Source organism: Haliotis cracherodii, unplaced genomic scaffold (genome assembly GCF_022045235.1).
Source record: "Haliotis cracherodii isolate W230 unplaced genomic scaffold, xgHalCrac1.p SCAF_13, whole genome shotgun sequence".
In the NCBI taxonomy this organism is placed as follows: domain Eukaryota; kingdom Metazoa; phylum Mollusca; class Gastropoda; order Lepetellida; family Haliotidae; genus Haliotis; species Haliotis cracherodii.
Genome location: NW_027266268.1, coordinates 7,206,399 through 7,225,122, shown reverse-complemented (window position 1 = coordinate 7,225,122; position 18,724 = coordinate 7,206,399). Strand labels below are relative to the sequence as shown.

General features: G+C 40.7%; 1 protein-coding gene across 2 annotated transcripts in view; it reads left to right on the top strand.

Moving 5' to 3' along the window:
* Nucleotides 1–18,724, top strand: part of LOC139459562 (GTPase-activating protein and VPS9 domain-containing protein 1-like) — a 33,489-nt gene that overhangs the window by 10,422 nt on the left and 4,343 nt on the right. Inside the window, exons 4-17 of one of the 2 annotated variants that reach the window (XM_071241112.1) lie at nucleotides 874–1,066; nucleotides 1,566–1,723; nucleotides 2,076–2,205; nucleotides 3,156–3,440; nucleotides 3,755–3,927; nucleotides 4,312–4,422; nucleotides 4,829–4,910; nucleotides 5,249–6,396; nucleotides 6,737–6,821; nucleotides 7,519–7,560; nucleotides 8,077–8,148; nucleotides 9,754–10,174; nucleotides 10,994–11,128; nucleotides 17,197–17,320. In XM_071241112.1, coding sequence (XP_071097213.1) covers nucleotides 874–1,066; nucleotides 1,566–1,723; nucleotides 2,076–2,205; nucleotides 3,156–3,440; nucleotides 3,755–3,927; nucleotides 4,312–4,422; nucleotides 4,829–4,910; nucleotides 5,249–6,396; nucleotides 6,737–6,821; nucleotides 7,519–7,560; nucleotides 8,077–8,148; nucleotides 9,754–10,174; nucleotides 10,994–11,128; nucleotides 17,197–17,320 — 3,159 coding nt within the window. Of the gene's footprint in view, nucleotides 1–873; nucleotides 1,067–1,565; nucleotides 1,724–2,075; nucleotides 2,206–3,146; nucleotides 3,441–3,754; nucleotides 3,928–4,311; nucleotides 4,423–4,828; nucleotides 4,911–5,248; nucleotides 6,397–6,736; nucleotides 6,822–7,518; nucleotides 7,561–8,076; nucleotides 8,149–9,753; nucleotides 10,175–10,993; nucleotides 11,129–17,196; nucleotides 17,321–18,724 lie in introns of both variants that reach the window. The other variant, XM_071241111.1, reaches the window with a different exon arrangement.

Below are 18,724 nucleotides of genomic sequence, written 5' to 3'. Positions count from 1 at the left end.
GTTTAAAATAGTGTGAAATAAGTAACAGTTCGCTGTGATCAGATTGATCAGGCAACCGGAGATTCCGAGTTCAAGTCAACTGGGTTTGACTGCAGTTATAGTGGTGCTAACAGTGGAATAAAGCACTATTTTCAGTGTTTAGACACAGTCGCTATTACACTGGTTCAAGACCGGAGAAAAGCATGTAAGCATGTAAGCATCACAAATAGTAGTCATGGTAGTAATGTTGCATATACAACTAGTTAATAAAAATAAATCTTATATTAGTTAGTTTTTAGACCATGTTATCTGCACCTCATTGACTGTTACGTGTATGACATGTTTAACAGTTCATGCAATGAATCATGCTGTCATGGCTAATGGTGCAGGGATGTGAAATCTCCGCGGAAACGTGGAAAATCGCATTTTTTAAAACTGTAGTCCTCGGAAAAAATCATTTTCCACGTCTTCTGGTGAAATTTATGGCATTGCGCGGAAACTATGCCCGATTTTTTAAAAGTACTGATTTAACTTTGAAATTTTACTGCATCCGTCATTTTTGTCTCTTTGACTTACTGACTTTTGCCATTGACTTATTACATTTCTTGGTGTAAATGTTGGCCAAACTGCACAAAATTGCTTAAAATGCAATCAAATGTTTTAAAAAATTCGGGGTGGGGTGGCTGGGGGCTTGCCTCCAGACGCCCTCTAGACTTTTCCTCTATTTTCGGGAAAACCTGCTCAAATCCCTGAATGGTGATTAATAAATTCTAGTTATTACTAATTTTCAACCCCAATTATACCAGTTATGAATTGCCTGAGTGAGGTTTGTGTTTTTCCTGTTCCCTTCACTGTAACCACTGAACATATTGTAATTGTTGTTGCTGTCTTCAGGTGAATTGTTTGCGGAATGCCAGCACCAGCCTCGATGACAAGGTACCAGGTCGCAAAGCGCTGCAGGAACTGCTTGTGTGTATGCCCTCTGACGTAGGTCAGGGTCATGACAACCACCTGTCAGCTCTCGGCACCTCCCCCCCAACCCCCACCCCGCCTGGCACTCCCAACAACCAGAAGAAACTCTTCAGAGGTAAGACCACAGGCTCCACCCACATCTTCTGACAGGTGTACAGGTGGGAGTATTCTGGATTAGAATTGTTCTCTAGTAGGCCTTTACTTGTTTTTGGAGGTGGCTAAATGGATCAAGTGGTGGTGACTTGGTTGATTACTTGTACACGACAAGGTGGAACGTTGCTTATAGTAGCAATTACTGGTTTGACTTACATATAACACAGGCCTTTTGGTATTGCTGGAATATTGCTGATTGCCATGCTGCACAGTGAATAAGATATGATTGTCATGATTGTATCTTACTAATCTTATGAAAAATGTTTTGTTTGTCCTTATCCTTCTAAAATTCTGACAAAAGTCAGGGAGGGATCCAGGATTTTTAAAATTTGTGACGTCAATACATGAATACATGATCGAGGGACTGTCACATACTGACTTTTCAGGTTTTTGAAGAATGAATTGTGTGTTGAAGAAAAGAGATAGTTCATGTTTTAGTGGATTTTGGTTTGACTCCTCAGGCTTGAAGAAGAAGAATTCCCAGGTGAATCTACAGGTGTCTGCTGAGGATGGGGATGCAACCGATGGGGACTCCAAGACAGGAGAGCCAATTGATGACATCCTGGTTATCTCCCTTGGAGTTGGAACAGACTGTCCAGGGATGATGGCTGAGAATAAGGTACCAAGTCATATAGGCCATTGAGTTAACATTAGGACCAAAGGGACATCGTCCAATCAAATGTTTTTTTTCTAACCAATTTCGAATGGAAGTAGTGGTAATTTCACTTCATAAACATTCGAAAACTATCATAAAGAAGTTAATGTGTATACTGAAGTGTAACGATGACATACCAAACAAGTCCTGTATTGGATCAAGCGATGAATTATCATGCTAAGATTTGCAATAGTAAACAGTTGACAGGGGGTGTGGATTACAGATTTACCGATACCAGGATAATATGGAGTCCGCGATAATTTCATTAATGCAAAAAAATTGAAGTTAATTCTTAAATGACTTCTGACTTTTCCAGATTTTGTCGTGGGAGCAGGAGAATCGGCGTAGAAAGGTGAAATACAACACTGACATCAATGATGGCGGCCCTATTGAGATTCACGAGAAGAGGACACGGTTCTCTCTCTCACATGACCAGGAATCCATAGGTGAGCTACAAGAGCAGGCTTTTTCTTTATACTGGCAAGTCGGGTGGGTGTTACATGGGAACTACGATGTTAGCATGGTTAGTGCACACTTGATGTTACTGGGGAAATTTTATGTTAGTGCACTCTTGATCTAACTGGGGAAATATGATGTTGCTGCACTCTTGATCTCCCTGGGGAAATATGATGTTAGTACACTCTTGATCTATCTGGGAAAATATGATGTTAGTACACTCTTTTTCTTACTGGGGAAATATGATGTTAGTACACTCTTGATCTCACTGGGGAAATATGAGGTTAGTGCACTTTTTATCTTACTTGGGAAATATGACGTTAACGCACTCTTTATCTTACTGGGGAAATATGATGTTAGTGCACTTTTTATCTTACTGGGCAAATACAACTTCTGTACACTCTTTATGTGACGAGGAAATATGACATTAGTGCTTGGACTATGAGATGTATCAGCTGTGATCTGAACATTCTATGTGAATACAATAGTGAGCAACTAATACATTTGGATTCCAAGGCTAAATAGTCCCTAGAATCTTATGCACATTAAATTGACCACCATGGATAGTGTGGTTATTGACCTTGACCTTTGTAGCCTGAAGTTCTTGCTATCAATCACTTGTTTGACTTCAATGTGCAGTATTTTAAATTTAAGAAAGTCAAGAGGAACGTATCTATAATGTTAAGTATTAAAAATTTAAGGGGTTCCTCAATTAAATATCTAAAGCAGAAATAATTAAGGGCCTATGGCTTCCTTTTAGTTTCGAACTCTGATAGGAATTATCTCCAAGTCAGGTAGTATTCATCCAGATTCATTTCGTTATTAGAAACATTGTATTTAGTATTCTATTGTTTCTGTAGCATATTTTTTGTTATATTTTACATTCTTTGCTTATTATTTGATAATATTTTGTGATGGTGAGAGCTATAAGTTTCTGCAGGCAATACCAGCGACTATCAGGAAGCAATATCCGAGGCGGCCTCCAGCCATTCCGTGGACATGGAGAATGACAACGACAACCTATCCGACATGATGTCCGCTGATGTGAGTGGGCGTGGCTCTCCGAGCATCAGCGGGCGGGACACTCCCCTGTCTCAGGCAGGGAGTGTGGAGGAGAGAGCTCCTGCTGAGTTTGCTGTCCCTGTCCCAGAAACTGTACAGAAGCAGAACCGGGTGGACGTGACGGAGAGATTTGGCAAGTTTGAGATCAAGGCAGAGCTGGAAAGTAAGTTTGAGGCAATAAGATCAAGTGTCAGATTGTCAGGATCTTGATTTTCTGATTTTCTGTGGATCAATTGTCAGATTGTCAGGATCTTTATTTTCTGATTTTCTGTGGACGATAACTGTATTGTCAGATTGTCAGGATATTTATTTTCTGATTTTCTGTGGATCAATTGTCAGAGTGTCAGGATCTTTATTTTCTGATTTTCTGTGAACGATAACTGTATTATTAGCCAGAGTGTTAATTTCATGGGTTTCATGTAAACTTTTCAGTGGTCTAGTCTTTATGAATGGCTTATTGTTGTGTTATTCTTGCAGGAGACGAAACCAAGTCGACGGTGAGTGACACATGGAGCACCGATGTTCTGGCGAGTGACTCAGAGCCTCCAGAGCAGAACCAGCTGGAACGCCTTGAGGAAGTTGCGGAGGAGATGGGGAGGCCACCACCATTCCTGTTAGCACCACGAGACGCCGATTCAGATAATGCATTTGTGAGTAACGTTGTGAGAATATTGACAAGGTGGCATCTGATATTTGTGTTCAGATTAAGAATGAAAGTCAAGACGTTTCTGTCCTTACCTATTCTTAAAACATTAAGATGAAGGAAGTCACTCCCTTTGCATACTATATACAAGGCAAGAGAAAAAATAATACCTAACAATCACACATTCATTAATTAGAACTTTACAGTGTAAATACAAGTATTTTCCCACTAAATGTGTTAACATACTGAACAGTTATCAAAGTTTGGTTGGTTTCTGTCTTATCCTATTGTTAAAGAATAATAGTTTAGAAGACTTGAAATAAAACATTATAAAAGCACACACTACTGTATGAAAGACTTGAGAAGGCTATTATTTGTTCTCTCCAACCAGCCCCCAAGTTTGTCCGAGATGTCCGAGACCGCTAGTGATGCGTGGAGCACAGATGTCCTGGCCAGTGACACGGATGAGAAACAGTCAGAGTTGTTGACAGACCTTGATCAGGTAGTTACAGTAGATGTAGGGAACATAGTACTTGTTGCTTTTGTTAGCCATAGTTGTGGGGAACATAGTTTTTCTAGCTTGTTGACAGTAGTTGTAAGGAACATTGTATTTTCAGTCATTGGTACCAGTAGTTGAGGGTAGCGTAGTACTTGATAGCAGTAGTTGTGTGGAACATAGTTTTTCTAGCCTTCATTAGCATCAGTTGGAAGGAACTTAGTACATCTAGCCTGTACAGGCAGTAATTGTAGGGAACAGTACTCTAGTCTGCAATAATACATCCTTGATATCACCGGTATATTGTACACAGGCATAAAACAGAAAACAAACTTTAAAATATCATACACAAACTTTCAAAATGGAGTAACATGAAAGTGTTATAACTCCTGCCTCCACTATGTCTTTGTAGGATGACATCAGCATGAGCTCTGTGATGGAGCGATCGGACAACCTTGATGACCAGAGTCTGGAGGACACACCCCTTGCTTCAGGTGAGTCTCTGGGAATGTCACCCACCATTACCAGTACCAGCTCCTAACATCATTATCATTAGATGTTAGTGTTTGATATTGTCTATTATTAGCTGAGCTCAAGGTCGGGACTAATGGCTCAAGTTGAAGACTGCAGCACTGTGTATGATTTGGGAGTATATGTGCCCTGGGGTAATAGGTGATCCTGTTCCCCAACCACCACCATCCAGACCCTTGAAATTCCTACTGAAACGCCTACCTCAGAATATCAGCAATAGACACCACACCTATCAATGTTTTAACAATATTTTGATTTATTGACATACATCAAAATGTATCATGGATATTTGTTTGTGCAGGAGGACACAGTCCTTCAGGTGACCGCGACCTGCTGGGTTTCGGAGCAGAAGGAGGACCCTCTGTGAAGAGAGCTGACTCACTGGGATCGGAGGAAGTGTTTTCAGAGGATGTTTTTACTGATGATATCACTCCAAGTGCTGAAACATCTCAACTGAATCAGACAGTGGAAGCTGCAGCAACAGATAAAATGCCAAAACCAGAGGTCAAGGCTGAAGGCCAAGGTCAGAATAGGACATCACCAGACTCAAGGCAGAGTCAAGGCAGGTTGGCCAACGAGTCTGAGAATCGTCAGAATGCAACTGTGACTTCAAAGAGTGATAGCCTCTCTTTGCCCAAAGATCATCATTGTGGAGCAAGACCTAAAGAATTCCATAAACGTAGTCATCACCATCACCACCACAACAGGTCTCATGGAGGATACAATCCGGCCAAGGTTGAAGCCTGGGCCAAAAGTAATGGCATCGGCGGAAACAAAGATGGACCAAAATTTGGGGCAGAATTTGAAAGTATGTCGATGGCACGAAGTGCTAGTGGCAAACCAGTCAATACTCAGAAGCAGCCCACAACAACCACCATCAACGACCAGGACATTGATGAGGGTATAGAGATATCAGTAGATGTTAACAGTCTGGTAGATCAAGTCGAAGCTGTTGGACTGTCTGAACAGCAGAATGTGAAATTCAATGAAAACCGATTATCTGCGACACTGAGTCTGTTTGATCCATTGTCGCCGGAGAATAGTAGTACTGGCGACCTACTGGAGGGTGCTGGGGGAATATCAGTGCACCCCGTCACCACCCTACCTGCTGCAGCCTGCCCCTCCCGTATGTCCGCCCCACCCTCATTTTCTGCCACCCAGATATTCCCAGTCCCCACGGCACCATCAGCTCAAAGGGCGACCAGTGAAATTCTTATCTCGGTATCCAGTAGTGATGAAGTTCAAGGTCAGCTGCAGAGTTCGGCAGAGACGGTGAAGTCGTCGAGCCAGGAGGACTTACGAGGTGGACGCCGAGACAGTAGTGATAGCAGTCATTCCGCAGCCTCCTTGAGACTCAATGATACAGCCAGTGCCAGCAAAGAACCAAGTATGGACACGTTATCCATGAGATCCAATGGGGACAATGTATCAATGAGATCCGATGATAAGGTAAGCTTGTGTGCTCAACAGGTAGTGTTATACCTGTATAAGATATTTTTAGGATAATAGTTTGCAATCCTCTTGTATGATATATGTTACTAAGATATTACTGAATCAGCTGTTATATTTACAGTATGTTTTTATCTGTATGGTTATACCGTCATCATATTGCAACATCACAATGTAAGTTTTAACTGGCAAGTCTTGTCCATACTTTAGACATTTATTGGACCCCTGCATTAATTGCTTTTAAGATAGAAAACATGTTGGTTGAATGCAAGTAATGGAAGTTATCTACATGATCTAGGTACGTTTCTTATTTCTAATTGTTTTATTCGGCTTATTTCAGGATTTCTCTGAAAATGAAGAGAAAGGATTTGATAAGATCAACAAGAAGGGATTCTTTAAGAGTGTCAAGGAGAAGATACACAAAGGTACAGTGAAGAGAAAGCAGTGAAAATTTAACTGTCACACAGAGGACACTAATGTCACAAACAACACTTGTCACACAGAACACTACAGTCACACAAAGGACACTACAGTCACACAGAACACTACAGTCACACAGAACACTACAGTCACACAACACTACAGTCTCACAAAGGACACTACAGTCACACACAGGACACTACAGTCACACACAGGACACTACAGTCACACACAGGACACTACAGTCACACACAGGACACTACAGACACACAGGACGCTACAGTCACACAGAACACTACAGTCACACACAGAACACTAGTCTCACACAGAACATTACAGTCACACACAGGTCACTACAGTCACACACAACTCTACAGTCACACAGAACACTACAGTCACACAGGACACTACAGTCACACAGAACACTACAGTCACACAAACAACACTACAGTCTCACACAGAACAAGATGCTCATAATGTCAATAATTGGACTGTCTGTTTCAGACTTGATTATTTACAGACTGCCGTCTTATAGCTGGAATATTGCTGAGTGTGGTGTTAAACAACAAACAAACAAACAAACTTTACGTTATCATGGTTATGCACCTAAGGTTGAAATTAAAATGAGGGAAGTTTTGTTTTGCTTTGATACTTTCTATGTTTCACGAATTTCATAATTAGGTATGTGATGAATCCTTGCAGGTATCAAAAGAAGGACATTGAAGACAGATAAGGAATTAGGTGGTGAGTATGCAGAGGTCACTGTGGTGGTTGTGTGGTGGAGGACAGCTCTTGCCTTCCATGTCAGGGGTCTCCAGATGTCTCCAGGGGTCTGTTACACTTAGTCAGAAAATAACACACCCTCATAGGCACCCAGGTTACACTAGGTCCTTAGCAGGTTTGTCATAAGGGACGACTAAATTGGGTGGTCAGGAATGGCAACTGCCTTGATTTTCAAGTCGTCATGCTTTTATGACATGAGATGCATATTATATCCACCACTGGTCTGTCTGACGTAGACTTCATTTTTTATTGACTGCTGTGATACAGCTGGAATATTTTGCGTAAAGAAAACAAACAAAACAACTTCAATAAAACGTTCTGAGAAATACTGAGACTTGTTTAATCGTCGGTTTTTATGACTCAGAAACTCAGCAGTGATATGTTAAGAAAGCGGTTTGAAATCAGGTAATGGTGTAGTATGTTTGGGTTAATGAATATAATATTTCCAAATGTTGCATTGTCTGTTTGTGTTTTCAGCAGGTGGAGACAGCTCTTTCACAGAGGATTCTGGGAAGGTTGCCCCTGAAGCCGAGGTGGACCCTAAAGCAGGTGGGTGTCAGGATATCTGGGCAGTAAATATCACTGATTGAATGACTGATCTGTGTTTAGATAGAACTGTGCCTACAAAGGTGGACCCTAAAGCAGGTGGGTGTCAGGATATCTGGGCAGTAAATATCACTGATTGAATGACTGATCTGTGTTTAAATAGAACTGTGCCTACAAAGGTGGACCCTAAAGCAGGTGGGTGTCAGGATATCTGGACAGTAATTATCACTGATTGAATGACTGATCTGTGTTTAAATAGAACTGTGCCTACAAAGGTGGACCCTAAAGCAGGTGGGTGTCAGGATATCTGGACAGTAATTATCACTGATTGAATGACTGATCTGTGTTAAGATAGAACTGTGCCTACAAAGGAGGACCCTAAAGCAGGTGGGTGTCAGGATATCTGGACAGTAATTATCACTGATTGAATGACTGATCTGTGTTTAGATAGAACTGTGCCTACAAAGGTGGACCCTAAAGCAGGTGGGTGTCAGGATATCTGGGCAGTAAATATCACTGATTGAATGACTGATCTGTGTTTAGATAGAACTGTGCCTACAAAGGTGGACCCTAAAGCAGGTGTAGTTGTCTACAGGAAAATTGAATAATTTCAATACAAATGTAAAATTCTCCCAACCTAACATGTAGGGAAGTTTCAACACCCCTTGTTATTGCGACTTAAAAAGTTGTTCAAGTGATTTGCAAAATCTTAAGCAATATAAACAAGAGTAACAAAAAATATCATACATTTGTGATATGATTGTGTACAAAATCACCTTCAACAAACAATATTCTTGAAATGTATGAATCTGTTTTTGGAAGCGAAAGAATACATGGTGGTCAAGGAACAAAAATGGTACTTTGCAAAACTAACAGTCTCATTTGACGAGTTAAATGAGACTTTCACAGTTAATATTGAAAGATGCCATGTCAGTGTGAAACTTACATAAATAGGAAGTCAACAGTTTGTGTACAGGGAAGAGACTTACGATAAAGGGAGAAAATTTCCAGGGAGGTAATTCTTATAAGACAATAGTTTCGTCAAAGTGTTATGTTCACTGCAATGAAAATATAACTTTTTTCAAAATGTGTGAGAAAATGAACGCGAAACAGTTGGGGTCGTTGAATATAAAAGTTAAAAATTTGATTATTATTTTGGGACTGGGACTGGGGTGGGGGTGGGGGGGGGGGGATGGTCATGAACAAATGTTACTTGTATTTGGGGGGTCACCATGGAAAAATGTTACATTAAATGAAAGGTGGGGGGGCCACCAAAATATGTTACAGAATGGAATGGAGATATGATACCCTGGATAATTAAGAATCTGTACATGTGTCTGCTGATGATTTGGCATAATACATGATACATCTCTTTAGTCAACAATTAATCATGGTTTCTGAGGATGAATCACTGCAGCAATTATGGGTTATCATTGATCATTTGAATAACATTTGACGACTATGTGTATTAAAAAATATTTTGTTTACACAGAAAGTTCATTTTACAACAAGGTCTGTTTTCCCAGCTCTGGGAGCTCAGTTTACAACAATCTATATTGTGGTACCTGAGAAAGAGTAATTAACGGCAAGGTATGCTTCTTACCACAGAGAGCTCCTTTGACATCCTGGACAAGTACCGGAAGAAGACGCCCCAAGACCAGCAGGCCGAGGACCAGTCAGAGCTGACTGACTCTGCTTACCAGAGTCAGATGAAGAGTAAGGACGAGGAAGAGGGGCCGCCGTTCTATGACCCTAGCAACCTGGAGGGGTGCTTCGCATTCATGGATGCCAAGCGGAAACTGAGGATGGTGTTGAGTGCTGGGGACTTCCTGGGTAGCACGTCTCTGCACCAGTTGATGACCAGCCAGCCGCACAGTCCGCGAGAGTTCGACACTGGGCCCAAGAAGGACAATGACCTGATCAGTCTGCTCCGGGCTCAACTCGCTGAAGCCATCAATCTCCAGAACAAGGATGTCATTGCACAGCTTCACGAAGTTATACGATGTATACGACAGTTTGATAATGATGGGTATGTCATGTCAGATCGATAACTGTCCATATTTTATGAAGATTAAGCTTGCCCGTTACAAGTGTATTGGTGTAAAATGCATTAAGAGTAACGGAAACTGTTCAACAACCAGCTTGTTCAGATTAGTTAGTATTTCCCAGTTGGCAATTAACAGCATAACCTTCACAGTCTCCACTAGCCTATGTATTTGTGCCCTACAGTATCCCATCTTTGATCTCTGAAATTTATAAACAAATGGTTCAGGGTTGTGATTCACCAGCAAAAAGAAAGAATATCAACTTATGAAATGAAAATACTGTACCGGGGTATTGTGACCCCACCAGACTGTTACACCTCTACAAAATTCCCAATAGAATGTTTCCCAATTTGGAGTGAGTGAGTGAGTTTGGTTTAACTCAGCTTTTAACAGTATTCCAGTTATATCACGGCATGTCAGCTTAATGTGGGAGGAAAGTGATGCAGGTCTCAGACTTTTACAACTTAGGTGAAACCCACGAGCACAGCTATGGTGCTGACAAACCTAGAAACATAATCGGTGTGAACCGTATTCTAACCCACAATCATAAATTTCTGGTGTGCCCTAAGGACACAACTTTAAATAGTGAATCGCTGCGGCTTAAATGACTGGGCCACCCGTGCCCCCTCCCAATTTGGAAATGATAACAACGAATGTTTTAACAAAAGATGATGAAATCATGCAATTGCCCCATTGCCATTTGTCTTTAGCTAAATCACTGCCCATGCTCTTATATCAGTCCCCACTGTATTTAACTTCTTTTTTAAAATTCCTCAGAGAATGACCCATTGTTCATGTTGCAGTTGTAAGAAGCTGGTGAAGGCGTTACGGGAGGAGTACCGCAGCCGGTCGGCCTACATCTCCTACCTGATCCGCTGCCGCCAGGGCCTCCTCATGTCCCACTCCTACCTGCAGAGACTCCTCAACAGGATAAAGAGGTGAGGCCTGGGTGTACCAAGGTGTCCCAGGGGGTGTCATGGCCAATCATAGTTTTGGGGGTGTATCACACTGTACCTCTCAGAGGTGTGTACCATGGTGTATCCTGATGTCCCGTACTGTACAATGGGTATCATTGTGTACTCAAGTGTACAATGGTGTATCCTGTGTCCCGTACTGTACAACAGGGTATCATGGTGTACTCAAGTGTACAATGGTGTATCCTGATGTCCCGTACTGTACAACAGGGTATCATGGTGTACTCAAGTGTACAATGGTGTATCCTGATGCCCCGTACTTTACTATGGGGTATCATGGTGTACTCAAGTGTACAATGGTGTATCCTGATGTCCCGTACTGTACAATGGGGTATCATGGGGTACTCAAGTGTACAATGGTGTATCCTGTGTCCCGTACTGTACAACAGGGTATCATGGTGTACTCAAGTGTACAATGGTGTATCCTGATGTCCCGTACTGTACAACAGGGTATCATGGTGTACTCAAGTGTACAATGGTGTATCCTGATGTCCCGTACTGTACAACAGGGTATCATGGTGTACTCAAGTGTACAATGGTGTATCCTGATGTCCCGTACTGTACAACAGGGTATCATGGTGTACTCAAGTGTACAATGGTGTATCCTGATGTCCCGTACTGTACAACAGGGTATCATTGTGTATAATGATGTCCCATACTGTACAACGGGCCCATACTGTACAATTGGGTATCATGGTGTACCATGGTGTATCATGATGTCCCATAATGTACAATGGTGTATCATGATGTCCCATACTGTACAATGGTGTATCATGGTGTACTTTTGTGTTCTCTTGTGAACAATGGTGTATCATGATGTCCCATACTGTACAATTGGGTATCATGGTGTACTATGGTGTTCTCTTATGTTCAATGGTGTATCATGATGTACCATACTGTACAATTGGGTATCATGGTGTACTTTGGTGTTCTCTTGTGAACAATGGTGTATCATGATGTCCCATACTGTACAATTAGGTATCATTGTGTACTATGGTGTTCTCTTGTGAACAATGGTGTATCATGATGTACCATACTGTACAATTAGGTATCATGGTGTACTTTGGTGTTCTCTTGTGAACAATGGTGTATCATGATGTCCCATACTGTACAATTAGGTATCATTGTGTACTATGGTGTTCTCTTGTGAACAATGGTGTATCATGATGTACCATACTGTACAATTAGGTATCATGGTGTACTATGGTGTTCTCTTGTGAACAATGGTGTATCATGATGTACCATACTGTACAATAGGGTATCATGGTGTACTATGGTGTTCTCTTGTGTACAATGGTGTATCATGATGCCCCATACTGTACAATAGGGTATCATGGTGTACTATGGTGTTCTCTTATGTTCAATGGTGTATCATGATGTACCATACTGTACAATTAGGTATCATGGTGTACTATGGTGTTCTCTTGTGTACAATGGTGTATCATGATGCCCCATACTGTACAATAGGGTATCATGGTGTATTATGGTGTTCTCTTATGTTCAATGGTGTATCATGATGTACCATACTGTACAATAGGGTATCATTGTGTACTATGGTGTTCTCTTGTGAACAATGGTGTATCATGATGTCACATACTGTACAATTGGGTATCATTGTGTACTATGGTGTACTCAAGTGTACAATGGTGTATCATGATGTACCATACTGTACAATTAGGTATCATGGTGTGCTATGGTGTTCTCTTATGTTCAATGGTGTATCATGATGTACCATACTGTACAATTGGGTATCATTGTGTACTATGGTGTTCTCTTGTGTACAATAGGGTATCATGGTGTACTATGGTGTTCTCTTGTGAACAATGGTGTATCATGATGTCACATACTGTACAATTAGGTATCATTGTGTACTATGGTGTACTCAAGTGTACAATGGTGTATCATGATGTACCATACTGTACAACAGGGTATCATGGTGTACTCAAGTGTACAATGGTGTATCCTGATGTCCCGTACTGTACAACAGGGTATCATGGTGTACTCAAGTGTACAATGGTGTATCCTGATGTCCCGTACTGTACAACAGGGTATCATGGTGTACTCAAGTGTACAATGGTGTATCCTGATGTCCCGTACTGTACAACAGGGTATCATTGTGTATAATGATGTCCCATACTGTACAACGGGCCCATACTGTACAATTGGGTATCATGGTGTACCATGGTGTATCATGATGTCCCATAATGTACAATGGTGTATCATGATGTCCCATACTGTACAATGGTGTATCATGGTGTACTTTTGTGTTCTCTTGTGAACAATGGTGTATCATGATGTCCCATACTGTACAATTGGGTATCATGGTGTACTATGGTGTTCTCTTATGTTCAATGGTGTATCATGATGTACCATACTGTACAATTGGGTATCATGGTGTACTTTGGTGTTCTCTTGTGAACAATGGTGTATCATGATGTCCCATACTGTACAATTAGGTATCATTGTGTACTATGGTGTTCTCTTGTGAACAATGGTGTATCATGATGTACCATACTGTACAATTAGGTATCATGGTGTACTTTGGTGTTCTCTTGTGAACAATGGTGTATCATGATGTCCCATACTGTACAATTAGGTATCATTGTGTACTATGGTGTTCTCTTGTGAACAATGGTGTATCATGATGTACCATACTGTACAATTAGGTATCATGGTGTACTATGGTGTTCTCTTGTGAACAATGGTGTATCATGATGTACCATACTGTACAATAGGGTATCATGGTGTACTATGGTGTTCTCTTGTGTACAATGGTGTATCATGATGCCCCATACTGTACAATAGGGTATCATGGTGTACTATGGTGTTCTCTTATGTTCAATGGTGTATCATGATGTACCATACTGTACAATTAGGTATCATGGTGTACTATGGTGTTCTCTTGTGTACAATGGTGTATCATGATGCCCCATACTGTACAATAGGGTATCATGGTGTATTATGGTGTTCTCTTATGTTCAATGGTGTATCATGATGTACCATACTGTACAATAGGGTATCATTGTGTACTATGGTGTTCTCTTGTGAACAATGGTGTATCATGATGTCACATACTGTACAATTGGGTATCATTGTGTACTATGGTGTACTCAAGTGTACAATGGTGTATCATGATGTACCATACTGTACAATTAGGTATCATGGTGTGCTATGGTGTTCTCTTATGTTCAATGGTGTATCATGATGTACCATACTGTACAATTGGGTATCATTGTGTACTATGGTGTTCTCTTGTGTACAATAGGGTATCATGGTGTACTATGGTGTTCTCTTGTGAACAATGGTGTATCATGATGTCACATACTGTACAATTAGGTATCATTGTGTACTATGGTGTACTCAAGTGTACAATGGTGTATCATGATGTACCATACTGTACAATTAGGTATCATGGTGTACTATGGTGTTCTCTTATGTTCGGTGGTGTATCATGATGTACCATACTGTACAATTGGGTATCATTGTGTACTATGGTGTTCTCTTGTGTACAATGGTGTATCATGATGTACCATACTGTACAATAGGGTATCATGATGTACCATACTGTACAATGGTGTATAATGATGTCCCATACTGTACAATTGGGTATCATGGTGTACTATGGTGTTCTCTTGTGAACAATGGTGTATCATGATGTACCATACTGTACAATAGGGTATCATGGTGTACTATGGTGTTCTCTTATGTTCAATGGTGTATCATGATGTACCATACTGTACAATAGGGTATCATGGTGTACTATGGTGTTCTCTTGTGAACAATGGTGTATCATGATGTCCCATACTGTACAATTGGGTATCATTGTGTACTATGGTGTTCTCTTGTGTACAATGGTGTATCATGATGTACCATACTGTACAATAGGGTATCATGATGTACCATACTGTACAATGGTGTATAATGATGTCCCATACTGTACAATTGGGTATCATGGTGTACTATGGTGTTCTCTTGTGAACAATGGTGTATCATGATGTACCATACTGTACAATAGGGTATCATGGTGTACTATGGTGTTCTCTTATGTTCAATGGTGTATCATGATGTACCATACTGTACAATAGGGTATCATGGTGTACTATGGTGTTCTCTTGTGAACAATGGTGTATCATGATGTCCCATACTGTACAATTGGGTATCATTGTGTACTATGGTGTACTCAAGTGTACAATGGTGTATCATGATGTACCATACTGTACAATTGGGTATCATTGTGTACTATGGTGTTCTCTTGTGTACAATGGTGTATCATGATGTACCATACTGTACAATAGGGTATCATGGTGTACTATGGTGTACTCAAGTGTACAATGGTGTATAATGATGTCCCATATTGTACAATTGGGTATCATTGTGTACTATGGTGTTCTCTTGTGTTCAATGGTGTATCATGATGTACCATACTGTACAATGGTGTATAATGATGTCCCATACTGTACAATTGGGTATCATTGTGTACTATGGTGTTCTCTTGTTTACAATGGTGTATCATGATATACCATACTGTACAATAGGGTATCATGATGTACTACAGTGCACCATGGTGTTTCTCATTTTCTTATGATGTACCACCACATACACCAGTATATAGTGTACCACTGTGTGTCACAGTTTATCATGATGTACTACAGTGTACACCAGTGTATCATAGTGTACACTGGTTTACCAGACTGTACCACAGGCACCATGGTGTGTCACAGTTTATCATGATGTACTACAGTGTACACCAGTGTATCATAGTGTACACTGGTTTACCAGACTGTACCACAGGCACCATGGTGTGTCACAGTTTATCATGATGTACTACAGTGTACACCAGTGTATCATAGTGTACACTGGTTTACCAGATTGTACCACAGGCACTATGGTGTGTCACAGTTTATCATGATGTACTACATTGTACACCAGTGTATCATAGTGTACACTGGTTTACCAGACTGTACCACAGGCACCATGGTGTGTCATAGTTTATCATGATGTACTACATTGTACACCAGTGTATCATAGTGTACACTGGTTTACCAGATTGTACCACAGGCACTATGGTGTGTCACAGTTTATCATGATGTACTACATTGTACACCAGTGTATCATAGTGTACACTGGTTTACCAGACTGTACCACAGGCACTATGGTGTGTAAATAGGCTGCTGAGTATTCCAAACTATCCTTGTATTCAAACAATCATTTGTGCATTTATGAATCATTTCACAAAATACTGACATTTGTCAAAACGTCTTTGTAATTGAGTGTTACTTATGAGAATATACCTGCATCTTCCCGAGGCAAGGGAGTTAACTGACTGTAAAAGTCCAGTTTCCACCCTTGCTGAACTAGGCTGGAATTCCGGACATACATGGACTAACAAGTCTATGCAAAGTCCATTCAAAATCACGTAACAAACTATAGACATGCGGTCCATAAACAACATGGATTTCAACGTGCAGATTTCGGTCGACTTCATGAATTGCGAAGCATGTGTACCGCCATCTGGGTGTCAACAGATATTTTGCAAACCTTCTCATGTTTTTAGTCAAGGTGCTCAAGTAATTTGATGCACTTTGCGGGATGAGGCCCATTTTATTACAATATAGATCTTGATTATTGATCAGATCGTCTTGACTGGGCTCCGGCATTTTGTTTGAAGCAAATGCAAGTGATATGAGAGATGGAATATGATTGGTCAATAGGAGACATAGAAGGGACATAACTGATAATAGTCACTGGTGGCACTACGATCGAGCCTGGAAATTCCAGCCTACTATGGCAAGGGTGGAAACTGGACTTTTATGGTCAGTTGATGCCCTTGTCGCAGGAGGACGATGTCCCTGTGGCAACTGACCGTGTAACCATTGACAACTGAGAGTGACTTAAGGCACCTGAAAGTGTGACTATTGGTATCTTACAGGATCACTATGGCAACTGACAGTGTGACTATTTTGCATCTGAAAGGGTTACTATGGCAAAGGACACTATTACTATGGCAACTGACAGTGTTCTATGTATTTCAGGGACAAGGAGATCTGCAACAAACACATGGTCAATGTGTGTGTGCGGCTGTTTATAGAGAGGAGGGAAAAGAATGTCCTCTACTTCATCTCAGATTTCCAGAAGCTCACAGTGGCAGATGAGAAGGTAGAGTCAGTACCATATACAATGTCATAAGGAATACTTTAACCCAGCAAACTCCATGACGTGGGGAGTCCGAGTGTCAGTTGACATTTGCTTTAAACTGACGCACTTCCCTTCTTGTATAAGTGGACACTCCCTGTTTTCTGGTCAATGTCATGTCGCAGATTCTGTAAATTAGATTACTTGTTTGGTTGGTTGGTATGTTGTTTAACGCCGGACTCAGCAATATTCCAGCTATATGACGATGATCTGTAAATAATCAGATCTGGACCAGTCAATCCAGTGATTAATATCATGAGTATCGATCCACGCAATTAGGATCGATGACATGCATCAACCAAGTCAGCGAGCCTGACCACCCGATCCCATTAGTCGCCTTTTACGACAAGCATAGTCACCTTTTACGACAAGCATAGTCACCTTTTACGGCAAGTATGGGTTGCTGAAGACCTATTCTACCAAGGCGTCTTTTAAACTAGATTAGTAACTATTACCCCTAACACTGTTACGAGATCTATTTGGATGTCGATAGATTAAGTGTATTTCCCTGTCAGATTATGTGTCCATGACAATCATTGCTCAAGCTATCAACCACTGGTTTGCCTATCCAGGCTTGATTTAATAATACTAACAGGCATAAAACAGCATGCAAATGTGAACATTTGCCCCACTTAGCCGTGCAAGGATACATGGATTTTGGGTTCGAATCCCAGATATTGAACCTGGGTCTGTCTGCTCCAGAACAGTGCACGTGATTTGACCAAAGTGGCACATGTTTGAGACATGCATAAGTTAGGACATTGGCATACTTTGTTACCAATGTAGAGCTACGTTACTTTGTAGCATGAAATGTTAAAATTAAATGCGGTTAAATCAACAGGGTAATCCAGATCAACATTGAAAACAGGGCATGTTTATCTCCATTCTACCATGACAAAGGCAAACTCTATGGTGTTATTTGAGATCTTCAGTGAAGTGGTGTTGGTTAAAGTTTTATATTTTGAGCAGCCTTTTGGTTTGGTTTGAATTAACATTAGTACTAGCCTATAAACAAACTATGGTGCTGTATATGCTCAAGCATTGTTGATTTACATCATTATACTTTACACCGCCTGTTACTATTATGATCCCCACACACTCATTGTGGTGCATAGGGTATGATGTCACAATCAGACTGGTGTCAGCACTGTAACATTATTTCATACTTTATATCCCAATTCAGTGTATTATAGTTCTAACTAATGTTATTGCTCAGTAGAGATGATTTGTTATTCACTGATTCCTGGACCAATAAAGAGGGTAAGGATATAATACCTAGTTGTACATTATTGAATTGAATGCAATTACAGAATACCTTAGAAATTATTAAAAATATGAAAATCTGAATTTAAAAAGATTAGAGTTAGT